At 49.5% G+C, this 16,566-nt stretch overlaps 1 protein-coding gene and 1 long non-coding RNA gene across 2 annotated transcripts; both read left to right on the top strand.

The window, feature by feature from the left end:
* Positions 1-334: 334 nt before the first annotated feature.
* On the top strand, positions 335-10,364 carry ARL5A (ADP ribosylation factor like GTPase 5A). Its single transcript, XM_064435342.1, has 6 exons — positions 335-610; positions 2,494-2,554; positions 4,674-4,821; positions 5,830-5,913; positions 7,671-7,822; positions 8,417-10,364. Exons 1-6 carry the CDS (start codon positions 565-567, stop codon positions 8,463-8,465), a joined length of 540 nt encoding a protein of 179 aa, XP_064291412.1. The 5' UTR covers positions 335-564; the 3' UTR covers positions 8,466-10,364.
* A 2,112-nt stretch (positions 10,365-12,476) lies between these two features.
* Positions 12,477-16,359, top strand: LOC135309276 (uncharacterized). The gene is made up of 2 exons (XR_010369589.1): positions 12,477-13,326; positions 13,393-16,359. It is a non-coding gene; the product is annotated as an uncharacterized LOC135309276 (long non-coding RNA).
* Positions 16,360-16,566: the final 207 nt, after the last annotated feature.

Raw genomic sequence — 16,566 nt, 5'->3', positions numbered from 1 at the left:
GCAGAGGGACAAGGCATGGAGGGACAGCACTGTGGCCAAGTCCGGAGGAACGCTTTAAACCTGAAGGGAGGGGATGATTTTACGGGGAGGAATCCCTCGCTGTGAGGGCGGCGAGCCCCGGGCGCGGCTGGCGGGCTCAGCCGTGAAGCGGGGGGTGCCGGAGGCAGGGGGAGGCCGGGCCGGGCTGGGCCGGGCTGCAGCCCCGCAGAGGCACCGGGGGCCGTGAGGGGCCGTGAGGAGCCCGTGAGGGCCGGGCGCGCTGAGGCGGCGCCGTGTAATGGCGGCCGCGGTGCCGCCCCCGCGCGTCAGCGCAGCGCGCCCGGCCCGGCCCGGCCCGTCCGTGAGGCGGCCGCGGGCGCTGCTCCGCTCCCGGCGCCGCTCCGCTCCCGGTGCCGCCGCCGCCGCCCCGCTGCCTCTCCCGAGCCCCGTCCCGGCCCCGCGGCGATGTCCGAGCGGCAGCGGCCCCGGCGCGGCCCCAGCCGGCACTCGGGGCGCTGCGGCGGGCCCTGAGCGCCGCGGCCCCGCAGAGCCGCGGCCGGCGAGGCCCGGAGCGCCCGGCCGAGGATGGGGATCCTCTTCACCAGGATATGGAGGCTCTTCAACCACCAGGGTGAGGCCCGCGGGGAGCCGGGAGGGACCCACGCCCGCTCCTGGAAGTCGGGGCTTTAACCTTTTTTTTTTCCCCCCCACTTTATTTCAATTACTGGAGTGCTGATTTCCTGAGCCTGTTAAATCATTAAGCTGTGCCAGAGGAGCGCGGCGTGGCGGGTGGGCTCGTCTTGCTGTCGGCAGAGTGTGGGTTTGAGTGGCAGTCCTCGATAAGTGGCAAGTTCACGGAGTAAATGTTTTTTATGATTTATAGCTGCAGCTGTGGCTGCCCCTGGCTCCCTGGAAGTGTCCCAGGCCAGGCTGGACAGCCTGGCACAGTGGAAGGTGTCCCTGCCATGGCAGGGGGGTGGCACTGGATAATCCTGGGTTTCACTTCCAACCCCAACCATTCCGGGATTCTGGGATTCTTAACGCCTGGATAATCCTGGGTTTCACTTCCAACCCAAACCATTCCGGGATTCTGGGATTCTTAACACCTGGATAATCCTGGGTTTCACTTCCAACCCCAACCATTCCGGGATTCTGGGATTCTTAACGCCTGGATAATCCTTGGTTTCACTTCCAACCCCAACCATTCTGGGATTTTTAACACCTGTCTCCTTGCAGCAAGGTGTTTGTGAGAGTTGTAACTTTACAAAACACCTCCTGATGCTCTTTCCATGTTTCTGAAGTCCTTGGAATTTGATTTTGAGTGAGCCTCAGTACTCTCACACCTGCTGGTTGATTGTCCCAGTTGTGTCCCCGTTAACTTGTAGTGCAAATACAGCAAAATATTTTTGTCTTGTAGCATCCAAGCCCCACCTCAGACCTTCTGTTCCAACTGATTTCCTAACCTCCACTATGCTGGCAGCATCCCACCTGAAACAAAAGTTCCTAGTTATGTGGGGTCAGGTAAGCAGACGCTTTTACAATATTGTGCAGTTGTGCAAAGTTATTAAAGCTGCATTTTGCATTGGAGGGCATAAAAGACAGCTCTGCAAAACCACACAATATTGGTAAAATCAAACCCCAGAAACCCCCACTTACCTGACCCCTGTCTCCTCCCTCTCCTGTGGGATAAATCAGTTTGCTGGCAGGGATTCCTCTCAGTGTGTGAAGCTTGGGCATGTTTTTAATGCTTTTTGTTGCCCTTGGGGGACACGGGGAAGGAGGGGAGAAACCCCCTTCTCACCAAACTTTTACTTGACTGGTCCTGCTTGGTTGTGCAAGTGAAGGTTGTGTAACAGAGCTGAGAGCTGGCTGTGCTCTCCCAAACTGGGAATCGTCCATTTGGATGTGCTTGACTCCACCAGTTGTAGAGTTCCCAGCAACTTTTGTGCTGCACAGGAGAGGAGGTGCTGAAGGGAAGCAAGGGTTGATCGGGGCATTGGGCTCCCAAAGGTCAGAGGTGGGTTGTGGAGCTCCTGGTGACTTGTCCAAGGCTGGGTGAATGTGTCCTGTGAAGTGTTGGAGGGCACATCTGTTGCCCAGGAGGAAAGGGAGCACAGGGTTGGGTTTTACCCATTCTTTGCAAGGACATCAAGAGGCAGCCTGGGTGAAGGGAAAGGAGCTGAGAGCTGGAAAGTTGAAAGTGGAGCTGAGAGCTGTCGTGGCTGGGGGGATGCAGTGTGACACAAAACCCTGCAGGAGCTTGGGAGAGGCTCCCAGCGGGACACTGGCAGTCAGAGATGGAACACATCCTTCTGAGGACTCTCAGGCGTGGTTCTGTGGAGGGGGAGAAGTTGCCAGTCCCTTCCCTGCCCACACAGACTTCCCGGGCTGGCCCACAACCACACCTGGCCCCTGGAGCTGGGCACTGTTGGCTCAGGAGACCAGCGTCAAACGTGGCCCCAGCCTTGGTGCAGCCCCAGCAGCTGTGACTGACCCGTGCTGTTTCCATTGCAGAGCACAAGGTGATCATTGTGGGCCTGGACAATGCAGGGAAAACCACCATCCTGTACCAGTTGTAAGTAGGAGCCGCGGGGCTGCTCGGGGCCTTCCCAGCCGTGCTGCTGGCCCTGGGTGCTTCCTCAGGGCCTTGCAGGTGGCAGAGGCTGGCTGGCGTTTGGGAGGGGCTCTGCTGGATCAATGGGGTGTTGTTCAGAGGGGTTTGGATCACTTCACCTGCTGCTGCCACACTCTCCCAGCCACCCTCGGTGCCACGGCCTCGGCTCTCTGCCAGCCCATAAAATGTGATTGGAGTGAGTGCTGGCCACGGGACACTGTTGCAAAACTGAACAGCAGGGGGATCACTCTGTGAGTGGCAAAGCACCTCTGCCTGCCCTGACTTGTGTCCCCAGCGCTGAGATCAGTTTGTGTTTGGGATGGCACGAAGGAGGAAGGCTGGTGCAGCACAAACCCAGGACAGCACCTCCGTGCTGTCCTGCGCCTTCTGCCCTCAGCAGCAGCATGGATTTGTGTTTGCCTTGCATTAACCTTGCTCCTGGTTTACATGGAGCTCAAATGAGTTTCATATCTCAGTTCCTCAGCTGCAGTTTGATAGAGGACACCAATCTGTCCACAGGCTCAGAGGCTGCTGGGTGGCACAAGCAGCTCAAGGTCTGTTTGTGCTGGGGACAGATTGGCCCTTTCCCACGTGCAGTGTGTGGCACTGAGGAGTGTTCCTGAGTCAGAAATAATTCCTGTTAAACGGTGTGGCCGTGCTGCTCCAAGCCCACATTTAAAATTGGCTTTCTGGATGTGCTTGGGGTTTGTCACATTCCTGCCCTTCCCAAAACATTTCTGGCTGCTGGTGCCCTGGCACGCTGCAGGGAGAGTGAAAGGTGAAGGTGATGGTGATTTAGAGAGGGAGTGAGAGATGTTAAAAAGCACAAACAGAATGAAGGGTATTTCTTAAGACTGGAAACTGCTGCAGCTGAGGGCTGTCCTTGGTGGTTTTTAATCCACTTCCTCCACAAATGTCTCGCAGTTCTTCCCCTTATTTCTGCAGTTTCAGTGTTTTCTTTTCCCTCTCATTCAGATCTCTGTCTGTCTCCTTTTTCCTTGTCCCCACTTGGACTCCACAGGACTTTCCCAGCTCCCTTATTCTCCTGCCTTACCCCTCCTTGGCCCTACCCCATCTTTGCAGATCCCATTTTTCCTCTTGCAGACACTTCCTTTTCTCCCATTCTTGTACTCAGCTCTCCTTGCACTGGCCCAGGGTAACTGGGATTGCTTTTCAGAGCACTGCACCATCCCTTTATCTCCTTGGCTCTCTGTATCCTCTCAGGAAATATCCCAGCACCATTACAAGTCTCAAATTGCTGTCACTGTAACTAAAAGCTCTGCTGGCACTTCAAAAAGGTTCATACAAAATGAAAAGCTATATCAAGATGATCAGAAGAAAAAATAATTAAGTTCTTTTGAACACAGATGGTTTGCCTTGGAGCTACTGTTAATTTTTTTGCCTGTTAGAGTCGAGTTTAAATAATCTGAACTTTTGGAGAATCCAGAGCACACATTTGGTTGTTTGATGTGAAACTGGTGTTCTTAGTGACAAAGTCACACTCAGTATCACTGACAGTACATCTGAGACATTTAATGGCTGCATTAGTCTCCAAAAAGTTGTATGTTGGACTGTGCTGAGGGGAGAAGAGGAGGAAGTTAGGACATGAAGCTTTGTGAAGAAAATCTGGTTTTAGTGGCCTGCCCTGGAAGGAGAGTGGGATGGAGTGGGTGAAGTGTCTCTGGTGGAGCTGGAGGATGAGCTGTTGTTTTTCTGGAACTTGGAAATCTTGTGGCTTAACCACATTCTTGAAGCAAAACAACTGCTCTGTCCCCTGTGAGCCAAAACGGGCCTGGAGAAAGAAGAGCTGAGTGCTCCCAAAGCTTCTGAAGCAAAAATGCTCTCAGCTCCACGGTTTAATTAATTATAACATATTTTGTTCACAAGTGCTCTCTCAGCTCTATAATTTGATTATTACATAGCTCACCGAGTCCTTTTTATGCTGTTTTTATTTACATTTCTGCACCTTCCACCATCAGCCCTTGCCTTGTCTGCCCAGGGAGCGCTTGCCGAGGTTCTGTCCCTGGGGTGCAGCTCCAGGGTGGCCTTGGTGACCGTGCTGTCCCTTTTCCCTGTGCAGCTCCATGAACGAGGTGGTTCACACCTCTCCCACCATCGGCAGCAACGTGGAGGAGATCGTGGTGAACAACACGCGCTTCCTGATGTGGGACATCGGGGGCCAGGAGTCCCTGCGCTCCTCCTGGAACACCTACTACACCAACACCGAGGTGACAGCCCCCACGCTGCCCTCTGCCCCTGCTGTCCCTCGGGCTGGCCCTGCTGCCTGCCTGCTCTGGGAATGGCAGGTCCCCCTGGCTGTGCCCGTGCTCGCCCTCCCTGCAGTGGAGGGAGCCCCAGAGTTTCCCTGCAAAACCTTGGCAGCTCCTGTCATGGTCAGCTTGAAAACCCCCAGGAGTTCTCAGAACTCTTCAGGGGTGCAGCTGCAGTCCACACACACATATGTGTACATATATCTATATATATATATATATATCTATATATAGAGATATATATACCTATATCTATAAATATATCTCTGTATATCTATATATATCTATCTATATATATATCTATCTATATATCTATCTATAAATTTTATCAAGCACACAACTTCACAAAAACAATGCTTTAAATCAAGGTTTCCTATGTGCTCTCAAATACAATCTAAATGCAATTATTTATATTACACAAATTATGTTTTGTGTGGTTAAGTTAATTATCAGAATAATTAGCTTTGTTCTCCACCCTGTGAGGTGCTGTGATTCCTTAAAGTTCTTTTCCAGCCTAAATGAAGCTGGGAGTATGTTCTTGGAGTTTGGAGCTTCAGGACTTTTTTAATCCTTTGCAAATATCTATTTGCATGTTAGTTCTTGACCTAGACAGAGAAAGCTGATGCACTTTGTTTTAAAGACTGCAACTAATTATTTGAGGGATCTGTGTGATGCCTCAGCTACACCAAGGAAAGAACAAAACCACATCTGGGATTACTGAGAATTTTCTTGCTTTCAATATGAATTTTTCATTGAAGAATGGAGAACAGAAAGTAAAAAGTTGTGTCAGAGCTGTCTTTGTACCCAAAGCACAGCACAAGAGTGAACAACCCCAGGCCTGTGGTGGGATTACTGGGGCTGGAGGGAGGTTTGGGAACAGGGATGGGGTCTGATAATCCAGCTGGATAATGGGCTGGGAGTGGAACAGCAGGAGTTTCTCTGCCTAATAACTCTCCCTTTTTGCAGTTTGTGATAGTTGTGGTGGACAGCACAGACAGAGAGAGAATTTCTGTGACTAAAGAAGAGCTGTATAAAATGTTAGCGCACGAGGTGAGTGCACCCTGTGTCTCTAATATTTATTTTAATATTTATTTTAGTTATCCGGCTGATACATGCTGAGGGAAGCAGATTTACACCCTGAACTGCCTTGTCCCTGCTGCACTGTGTTCTGTGAAACTCCCAGCAAAGCTGTTAATTAATGCTGAATTACAGAAGCAGCCTGTCAGAGGGCTCCAGTGAAACAGCAGTTGGGACCTGTCAGGGACATCTGTGGGTTTTGTACTTCAATCCATGTTAATGTCTGAATTAGAGCCTTTAAATAATAAAAAAAAAATATCCTGCAATAATTTAATCATTATTTTTGAGGTCTTCATGGTTGCCTGAGGTTTTACAACTTTTACAGTGTGTGTTAGAGCACCCAGCTCTAAAACTGAAGGGACTTGAGCCCGTGGCTGCAGCAGCCACTGCTCTGTGGGCATTTGCAATTCCAGAGTGGGAATTGCTAAACTGTACAGACCCTCCTTAAACCTGAGCCTTGGGTCAGGTCTGAACCTGAGCTGGGCTGATGTAAAAGCCAGGCAGCACCTGTGGCATGACCTGAATGCAGACTGGATCAGGGTGTGTGAGCTGACACCGAGCTTCCAAATTTAAGTGTCAGAACAAAAAAATGTGCATAAAAATGATGGCATTATAGCCTAAAATATTCCATCTATATTTAACCTATAGCCACAGTCTGGGAGCCTGCAGGAAGGGCACAGCCTGCCTATGGATTTCCATGGAGGAAAAACAAGGGCTTTGCACAGGACCTTCCAAGTATTAATTTTTTGTGGGTTTTATTTTGTTTGATTTTTTTTGTTGGTTTTGTTTGGTTTTGTTTTTTAATTATTTGATGTTTAATGTAAATTGTTTTTAATAGAGTGAATTCTCATAGAGCAGGTCAGGCTGTGGGTGTTAAATGTGGCACGGGGATTGGGTGCTGCTGTCCAGGATTGGGACTTCAGAGCTGGGCTCCTCAGGCTGTTGCAAAAACCTGCATCTTCTGTTCCTGATCTCTCGAGGAGGATGAAGTTGTTAACGAGCTGATTTTGCCGCGGGGAAGGTCTGGAATTCCAGGCAGAGTGGAGCCGATTTGGGAGCAGTGAATGTGCCCTTTGTGTCCCAGCAGGATGTTCCCAGGCTCCCTCTCCAGACGTGGCTGTGACGTTGGGAGAGAGCAGCAATGAAAGTCAAATATTGATTTTAAATCGCTTTTCTTTGCTCCTTGAAAATCTTTTCTTTCTCCTAGCCAGTTCCATGTTAAGGAGTTGCTGTTAAGGCAAAATTGAGTTGTCCAGCTCAGTTGCAGCTATTTTCTGGAGCAGTTGATTATTTGGGAATTAATTTGGCTGCTTGTAAAAAGGAGTGTGCCTGATAGGCAGCTGAGTGCTTGGGCTGGCCTGCCTTCCTGGGAACACCTTTTTGCTTCCCAAGGGAAAGATTTTCAGTAATATACCCTTCCTGTAATTCCAGGCAGTTTGAGGTAAAATAGGCTCATCCCTGGAGTCACTGTTCCAAATTGTCAGTGCTGCTCAGGTGCAGGGTGCACAGGGCTCTGATCCTCGTGGAGCTCAGCAAAATGTTGTCCTGAGATTTTGACTCCTCATCCACAGCAGGAATTGGCTGTTTGGAGAGCTGGATCAGAGGATTTCCTGCAGCTCCTGCCAGCCTGCAGCACTTTGCTCTGGAGCACTGTTGGCTCGGGCTCCCTGCTTTGGTGTCCCCTCCTCTGCCTCCAAGGGCTGCTCTGACCTCCTCTCCTTTCTCCCCAGGACCTGAAGAAAGCAGGGCTGCTGATCTTTGCTAACAAGCAGGATGTGAAGGAGTGCATGACAGTAGCTGAGATCTCCCAGTTCCTGAAGCTGACTTCAATTAAGGATCACCAGTGGCACATTCAGGCCTGCTGTGCTCTCACTGGAGAGGGGTAAGAGGGATTTGTGCCCATGGGAGGGGAGTCTGGAATTACTCTGGGGGGCTGTACTGTGGTATTTGGGTTTAACACACATTCCTCCCCTGTCCAGAATCCCAGAATGGTTTGGGTTGGAAAGGACCTTAAAGTCATCCCATCCCACCCATGCCATGGCTGGGACACTGCCAGGGATCCAGGGGCAGCCACAGCTTCCCTGGGCACCTGTGCCAGGGCATCACAGCTTCATAATCCTGATCCTTACAAGATTTGTGGGCTCAGAGCACCAAATCTACATCAAACCCACAGTGTCACCTCACAGAGATAAGACTTGATAGGATTTGGGCTTAAAGAGGGTGGGATGAGGTGGGGCCCCACTGAAATGTGGTTTATTAAGAATGATCCTAATTAGGGAGAAGTTCGTGTCCTGAAGATCTGGGATCTGAATTATCTGGCTATAGATGATATAATAAAATCTAGGAAGTGCCATGCAGGGAGTGAAGAGTTTCCAGAAATGATTCAGAGTTCTTGGGAAGAGTTTCAGTTGGTGCTGTGGAGTTACCTTTGGGGTTATCCTGAGAATTCCCTAAATGTTGTCTCCTGTGTCCCCAGGCTGTGCCAAGGACTGGAGTGGATGATGTCCCGGCTGAAGATCAGATGATCTTTAATGACCTCTTTGCACAGACATTGCTGCAGCAGAGCTGTTCCAGTGGCAGATTGGTGGGGTGGATGTATTTATACTGAACTGATGGCAACTGTATTTTCTACATAGCTGCACACACACACACACACACAGGGACAGGAGCTGGGAGCAGGCACAGGAGCACAGGAGCTCCAGGTTGGTTCGGGCTCCTCGGAGGACGCGCTCAGAGCTGTGACCAACCTTCTTTTCAAGCTGCCCCTCGGAACAGCCCGGCCTCAGGCGTGGGGAGGATGGAGCGAGAGGAAGGAGCTTTGGTTCAGAGTTCCATTATCCCACTGCAGCCCTCTCCAGTGGAAGGTGCTGGCTGCATTATCCCAGTAAATCAGCGAGCGAATCACGCCGTAGGTATCGACTCTCCAGTATTTCTGAGGCTGCCCATGTTACAAATGCAGAACTCTTTTCCTGTATGTGTACTGTACATATTTGTGTATATTTATACCTCAGTCCTAGGTTAATTGCAATCTGCTCAGCCCAGTGTAAAGCTGAATCAGTCTGTTGGCAGTAGTGCTGACTGTGGCACGGCCATGTCCCTCCGTGTCCGTACGGCTGTAACTCAATCACACCTTGGCTCTCCACAACCTGATCAACAAACTCTCTCTTCAGCCCGTTGCTTGGTTTTCCACATGATTTTTGGATTAGGGAGGAGGCTGGAATGGATTGAGGCCCATGGATTGAGCTTCGAATTCCAGGGTTGGCAAACAGAACAAATTTTCCAGAGAGTTTCAGATGAAATGGGTTTTCCTCTTTTATTGTGGTGATCATTGGATTGGGTGATGCTGCAGGTCCTGTCCACTGCTTTCCTTCTCTGCTCTGCTGGTTGATTCAGGTCTGGCAGAAATACCTTTGGCTGTCAAAAAGGGAAAGGTATCTTTTTTTTCTTAACCAAAGAAGAGGCACAAAAGTATGTTTGAAAGTGTCACTGGAATCGTACAAGGCAGACTCTAATGAAGTGTTTTTCAGAGGAAAAACTCTCTTTGCTCCATAAAATGTGCAGATACTAAAATGTGCAGATGTAGCAATATGCAGTGGAGGGGACTGGATGGGGACAAGGCAGATGACACTACTTGAAAAGCTCCAAGTGACCCACACGAGTTCCAGGGCAGATCTTGAAAGCAGAACTCCCTTGCATGCTCCCCAGGCAGTGTGAGAACACTAGGATCACCTTTCCCTGCTGCAGCTCCTGCTGGGATGGCTGTCCCAGGCAGAAGGGGGTCAGAATTCCCACTTCAGAGGATCCAGGCAGTTGGGAAGGCAGTGGGATGGTTGGAAATGCCAGGCTCTTCTGTGGGGGATGCATTGGGAGTTCAGCAAAATGAAACTAAACTCTGTTTAAAATGTTCTTCCCTTTCTCAGCCCCCGTGTCTGGTAAGGATGGAAAAGGCATTTTAAAGACATTTAAAGCTTAGTTTGAACTTTTTAAGGTGCTTCTCTTTGGTTCTGGGATAATCTGGTCAGCTCCTGCCTTGCTGCCCACCTGCCTCCCTGGGAGCATGGGAATCCTGGGGAAAGGAGGGGAGGCAATCTCTAAGTCTGTATTTAACAAAGGCAGGTAAAGAATTTAACTTTTTAATCTATTTTTGGTATCTCCAACGCTCCCTGGCTGGGGGATCTGCTGTCTTTGTTAAACATTAAGGTGTACATGCATATATCTCTAGTGCATGCACATAGATCTTGGTATTTAACTGGTGTATTGCAAAATGTATCAATGTTTGAAGAATTAACAATTTAATGCAAAGACTCTCTCAGTTTCTCTGACAGTATCTACAAGCAACGAGCTCTGTGCACACTTGCATATGAAATGGAATTGTACATTTTCTAGTCTAAAAAAAGAAAAAGCAGACTTGCTTCTAAACCCAAGTGTTTGGTTTTTGAGTCTTATGTCCTCCCCGGGCTGAATCCACGCAGGCTGGGTGAGCTGGGGGCTGGCTGGTGAGAAAGGGAGCTGGTTTTGGTGGTGGTGGAGCAGCCTCGGGGTTTCTGCTGCTTGCTTGTGCCTTGCAGGGGCTCTGTCAGCTGTGCAGGTGTGCTGGTTGCTGCCGGTGTGGGCTGTGTTACTAGCAGATACTCTGTGTTTACACATCACTTGGGGTGGTTTTGCTCTTTCCCTCCCCCTGCCACTTCCCTTGCTGTGGCCTCTGAGGTTCACCTTGTCTTGGTTCCCCCAGTGGCCACAGAGCCCAGCAGGGCCTGGGAGTGACTGCTCACCTCAGGGCTGGCTGTCAGGCAGGCTTTTCTGTGCCCTGAGGGGCTTAGAGTGCCAGCATCCAATTGTTCTCTGTGTGCTGGTCAGTGCACAGCCCTGACTGCAAACACCTCGTGGGTCACTGTGAGCTTTCTGTGTGGTTTGTGCTTTTCAGGGCAAATGCAGCCAGGATTCAGTGGTGGCTGATGTTTGCTGACACACTGGTGTTGTCCAGGGCTTTGGGGGTTTAAATCTGGGGGATGGTGGGGTCTGTCAGCAGAGGTGACAATTCCAGACTGTCACCTGGAATGGTTGCTGTGATCAATTCCAGACTCTGTGATCAATTCCAGACTGTCACCTGGAATGGTTGCTGTGATCAGTTCCAGACTCTGTGATCAATTCCAGGCTCACTGCAATGGTTGCTGTGATCAGTTCCAGACTCTGTGATCAATTCCAGGCTCACTGCAATGGTTGCTGTGATCAATTCCAGACTCTGTGATCACTTCCAGGCTCACTGCAATGGTTGCTGTGATCAATTCCAGACTCTGTGATCAATTCCAGGCTCACTGCAATGGTTGCTGTGATCAATTCCAGACTCTGTGATCACTTCCAGGCTCACTGCAATGGTTGCTGTGATCAATTCCAGACTCTGTGATCACTTCCAGGCTCTCACCTGGAATATTTGCTGTGATGGTGCTTTGAAGTGCACGTGTGTGAGCTCAGAAATGTTTTAAATTTAGTCACTGAGAAGAGCAGCCAAACTTTTGATCTCTGGACCCCTTTGTGTTCTGTGTTCGTGCTCCTTGTTGACAGCTTTTTTTCTTTTCCCTGTAGGGGAATTCCCACTTTTCTCCCAGCTCTGTCCATAGGAAATCCAGGGATTTCCACGGGGGGTAGCTGGGCAGGGGTTGCCTCACCCTGAGAGTGACCTTGGTGTGTGCTGATGTTTCAGCCTCGGGGTTCTGCTGCCTTGGCTTCCAGCTGAAGCTCAAGCTTTGCCTTTGTTCTCCATGAAATTCATTCTTAGCAAAAGGGAGGGGCCTTAGAAATGGGTATTGAAGTAATGCTGCAAAATGGCATTTCAGTAGCAAAAAAATAAAAGGTCATATTTCAGTAATCTGATACTTCAAATGTTTCTTTTGGTTGAGAAGATCATCAGCTGGGTAAATCATCTCTGGAATATGCTGCTTGTGGCATCTGGGAATTATACAGGTCTTTAATTGTGAGGAGAGGTGGAAAATAAACTTGGGCAATGTGAACAGCTTCATTTTTTTAATATCCTTTCTTTCTGGGAGGCTGAGCACTGTGTAGGTGTGTGAGTGGTAAATGCACCTGACCAGCACCTTCCACACCTCTGCAGCTCAAGTGCCTAAAACTAACTCCATAATCAGCTTTATTTCCCACTCCCTTAGAACAGAGATACATATGTATAAAAGCTTCCCAGTGTGTGGAAATGAGTGGGTTTTCTCCTCCCCACACCCAAGTTTTACCTGGATTTGTGATAAATTTGTTACAGTTCTCCTGTCCCTGCCATTCCAAGCACTTTGCCATTTATCAGGCATCCCTGAGTTTGGGACAGGAAATACTGAATTTGTCCTTGTGTCGGGGTGGTTGGCTGGAATTCCTGTCGAGGGATTGTTTAAATAACTCCATCCAGGAATCCTTGGCCTTGGGAAGCTCCTGGTGGCAGTGCTTCCTTCCATGCTGTCACTGTCGGATTAATTAGGGCTGAAAAGTCGTTTTCAGCTAATTGAGATGAATGTGCTGAGCAGCCCTGGGCTGATCCCGTGGCACTGAGGAAGGAAAATGTCTTTGCACTTGTGTGATAATCCAGATGTGACTTGAATATATTGTTGTGGCAAATACATTAAATGGCCAAAAATGATGAATTATGAGGGGCTGTCACTGTAGCTTTTTATTTCACGTGTGAGAATCATGAGCAGTTCTCTCCTTGCCTTAAGAGGGCCTTACCAGTGAGTTTTTCTATTGTAGCTTTATCCACAGTGGAGTCACTTTACCACCCTGAGCCTTCTAAGCCAGACTTTGGGTAAGGACAGAGCTGGGTGGGGTTTTTAAGCTTTTCCTATTCGTAAATGTACAAAACTCAGCTGAGACTGGATGAAGCCAGAAAATGCTGCTTTACCTGGGAGACTGGGAGTCCTTCCTTGGACATCTTCAGCTCAGTGCTGTCCTTGTCTAGGTGGGGAGGTTAAAAAACAAAACCAGCTCAGACTGGGGGACTGTAGGTGTGGGATGGGGACAGCCCCGCTGTCCCTGTGCCCATGTCGAGTGTCCCTGCATGTTTCACATCCAGGTTTTCTGCTCAGCCCCGGTGTCACTGTGCCCATGTCGAGTGTCCCTGCATGTTTCACATCCAGGTTTTCTGCTCTAGCCCTGGTGTCACTGTGCCCATGTCGAGTGTCCCTGCATGTTTCACATCCAGGTTTTCTGCTCTAGCCCTGGTGTCACTGTGCCCATGTCGAGTGTCCCTGCATGTTTCACATCCAGGTTTTCTGCTCTAGCCCCGGTGTCACTGTGCCCATGTCGAGTGTCCCTGCATGTTTCACATCCAGGTTTTCTGCTCAGCCCCGCTGTCCCTGTGCCCATGTCGAGTGTCCCTGCATGTTTCACATCCAGGTTTTCTGCTCTAGCCCCGGTGTCACTGTGCCCATGTCGAGTGTCCCTGGGTGTTTCAGTATCCAGGTTTTCTGCTCTAGCCCCGGTGTCACTGTGCCCATGTCGAGTGTCCCTGCATGTTTCACATCCAGGTTTTCTGCTCCAGCCCCGGTGTCACTGTGCCCATGTCGAGTGTCCCTGCATGTTTCACATCCAGGTTTTCTGCTCCAGCCCCGGTGTCACTGTGCCCATGTCGAGTGTCCCTGCATGTTTCACATCCAGGTTTTCTGCTCTAGCCCTGGTGTCACTGTGCCCATGTCGAGTGTCCCTGGGTGTTTCAGCACCCTCGGTTTTCTGCTCCAGCCCTCGGCCCGGCTCTCCGGAGCTGCCCCAGGGCTCAAGGCTGGGTTGGAGCAGGTTTGTACCCTGCGATGCTTGATTTAACACCGGCTCCAGGCAGGTGCTGTGTCCTGGCTGTTTGCAGAGGGGAGGAACCCGAGTGTGTCCGCAGCAGGGTCGCCTTTCCTTTGATCTTTTTTGTACTTTGTACTCCTCTCCCTCCACACTTTGTCATCTTCCCGAAGGAAACGCAGCTGAGAGTGCAGGAACATTTCATTTCAGAATGTGTAAAATGATGGCTCCAGGTTAATGCCAAGCCTTGGGAGGGCTGGCAGCTCCCAGCTGGAGCAGCCCCGTGTCTGCACTCACACGTGGGTACTAAAGTCATTTAGCCCAAACATTTTATAGAGCTGTTTATTATAGTAAAGGAAAAGCAGGATTCTGTTAGCAACTTTTTTTGTCCCCCCTGAAATTTGATCAGAGCATTCCTTGAATTGTTTCCCCTTTGCCACTTTCTGTTTTTCAGACTCTGGTTTTTGTGCAGCTGAAGGGAACTCATTCCATTCTCTTAATTCTTGTTGAAGTGGAACAAATACAAATTTGGGCAGGGGAGCTCTGTACCATCATACTTATGCATTTGTAGATGATGTCAATTGCTAATTCTTTAAAACCTACCAGTATTTATGATTTTAAGTTGAAAACACTTGTAAAAATGTGCCTGTTTGCTTTAAACTCTGCATGTGGGAGTTGCAGTGAAAGTTTTCAAGCAAATTGTGATTTCTGATCTGGTTTTGGAGGTGGTTTTGGGGTGAAATGTGCTGTTCTGCCCACCCTGTGAAGACATGGGGGGTTGTTTGGTGCAAGTTTGGTGATAAGTCTGTGCTGGCTGATGTCAAGAATGGGAATTAAAATGAGTGTGAAATGTTGTTTTTCTGTCAGAAATGCTGAATCCCAGGGATGTGCCCCTCTTCCATACCCACATATCCCACACAGGTACCTGTGAATGCTGGGGGCTGCAGGAAACTCCTTAAAAAGCAAAAGGGATGGAGCCAAAGCTGAGTTAGGAGATCAAATTCCCAGTTTTGTGTTCGTGGGCTGGATGTGGCACTCAGTGCTCGGGGCTGGGTGCCAAGGTGGGGTCGGGCACAGGTTGGACTTGGTGGCCTTGGAGGGCTTTTCCAGCCTTGGTGATCCTGGGATTGTGTAAAGGGTTGGGTAAAGGGTTGGGTAAAGGGTGTTCCTGCCCAGCTCTGCAGCCCTGGGTGGCTTTTGGGGCTCCTTGGGTCCCTTCCAGCTGCATCCATGGGGTGATCCCATGGAATGCCCTCCTTGGGTCCCTTCCAGCTGCATCCATGGGGTGATCCCATGGAATGCCCTCCTTGGGTCCTTTCCAGCTGCATCCATGGGGTGATCCCATGAATGCCCTCCTTGGATCCCTTCCAGCTCCATCCATGGGGTGATCCCATGGAATGCCCTCCTTGGGTCCCTTCCAGCTGCATCCATGGGGTGATCCCAAGGAATGCCCTCCTTGGGTCCTTTCCAGCTGCATCCATGGGGTGATCCCATGAATGCCCTCCCTGTAAATAACGCACAGAGACGGAGTTCTGGGGAGTCAGGAATTGCAGCAAGCCCCCTGTTGGGATGGTGTAGGAGATGCCGAAATGCCGTTGCACATTCCTTATCCTCCCACCTCCGCTTTTAGCCGTGCTGGCTGGAGTTGTTTCCTGTGGGACACGCTCTCCCAGCAGGGTGGGCTCTGCCTGCAGCTCCTCCCTGGCGCTGCTCTGCCTGCCCAGAGCAGCTGTGGCTGCCCTGGATCCCTGGCAGTGCCCCAGGCCAGGCTGGACACTGGGGCTGGGAGCAGCCTGGCACAGTGGGAGGTGTCCCTGCCCATGGCAGGGAGTTGGAATTAAATGATCTTTAAGGTCCCTTCCAACCCAAAACAGTCTGGGATTCCATGTTTCTCCTGGGACGTTTTTGTGGCGGGTGAAGGAATGCTGAGCTGCCTTAAAGCCAGGTCTTTTCCTGCCTGTCCCTCTTAACTCCATTATTCCTTGACTTTGATATAACTTCTGAAAACTGCTTTTAGTTTTCCTTGGAATCCAGTTAAATATTAGGTGATTAAAAGAGAAGCCACCGTTCTCACACTTTATTTTTGTCTGGTTTAGCCCAGCTGTGCATTCCTTAGGCCTTTGTGCCTGGTGAATGGAACTGTGAGTAGGCTTTTGAACAGAAACTGTTACTTTTGGGCTCTTTTTATTAAGTGTATAAAAGTTAAGACTGCTGAGTTCTCCTTCATTGTTGTTTTGGTTTTTTAATAATACATTTTTAATTAATTTAATAATTAATACTTTCTTGATGCTATTACCACTTTTTAAATTGCAGGTTGTGTCGCTCCTCTCTTGTTGCACAGTCTGTACTGAGTTATTCTGAATGTTTTTATTGTAATATGGGGATGAAATACATGTACAGAATAGTCAACAATATTGACAATAAATACAGTTAATTCTTGTCATTAATGTTTCAGTTCTGATGGGTTTTACCTTCATTCTTCAGAACTGGAAGGGTTTTATTCTGTTTCAAAAACATATATGTGTGTATATATATGTAGGAAAATCATGGGGTCATGTAAAAGAGGTCATGCAAATTTCCTTGGGAACAATGAAAATGGTCTAAATTTTTGTACAGAAATAAAGATTTAGTGTAAACATTGAAGAGTTCTGAGGGAGGGCCTCGTGCTGTGGGACCCTCATGGATGTTGAGTCATTTTTGTGTGTTTGGCTTTGAAACCTGGGTTAATGGGGGGAAATCAGAGCTGTGTAAGCAACAAATAAACCAAACTGTCTGTGTGGAGCTGGCCAGGGAATTTCTTGGAGATCCACCGTGCCTGGGATGCCAAAGGTGCTGCAGTGAACAGCTTTA

The sequence above is a fragment of the Passer domesticus genome, chromosome 10 (genome assembly GCF_036417665.1).
Source record: "Passer domesticus isolate bPasDom1 chromosome 10, bPasDom1.hap1, whole genome shotgun sequence".
Classification (NCBI taxonomy): domain Eukaryota; kingdom Metazoa; phylum Chordata; class Aves; order Passeriformes; family Passeridae; genus Passer; species Passer domesticus.
Note: the sequence above shows the minus strand (reverse complement) of the source record. Positions and strands in the feature narration are given on the sequence as shown.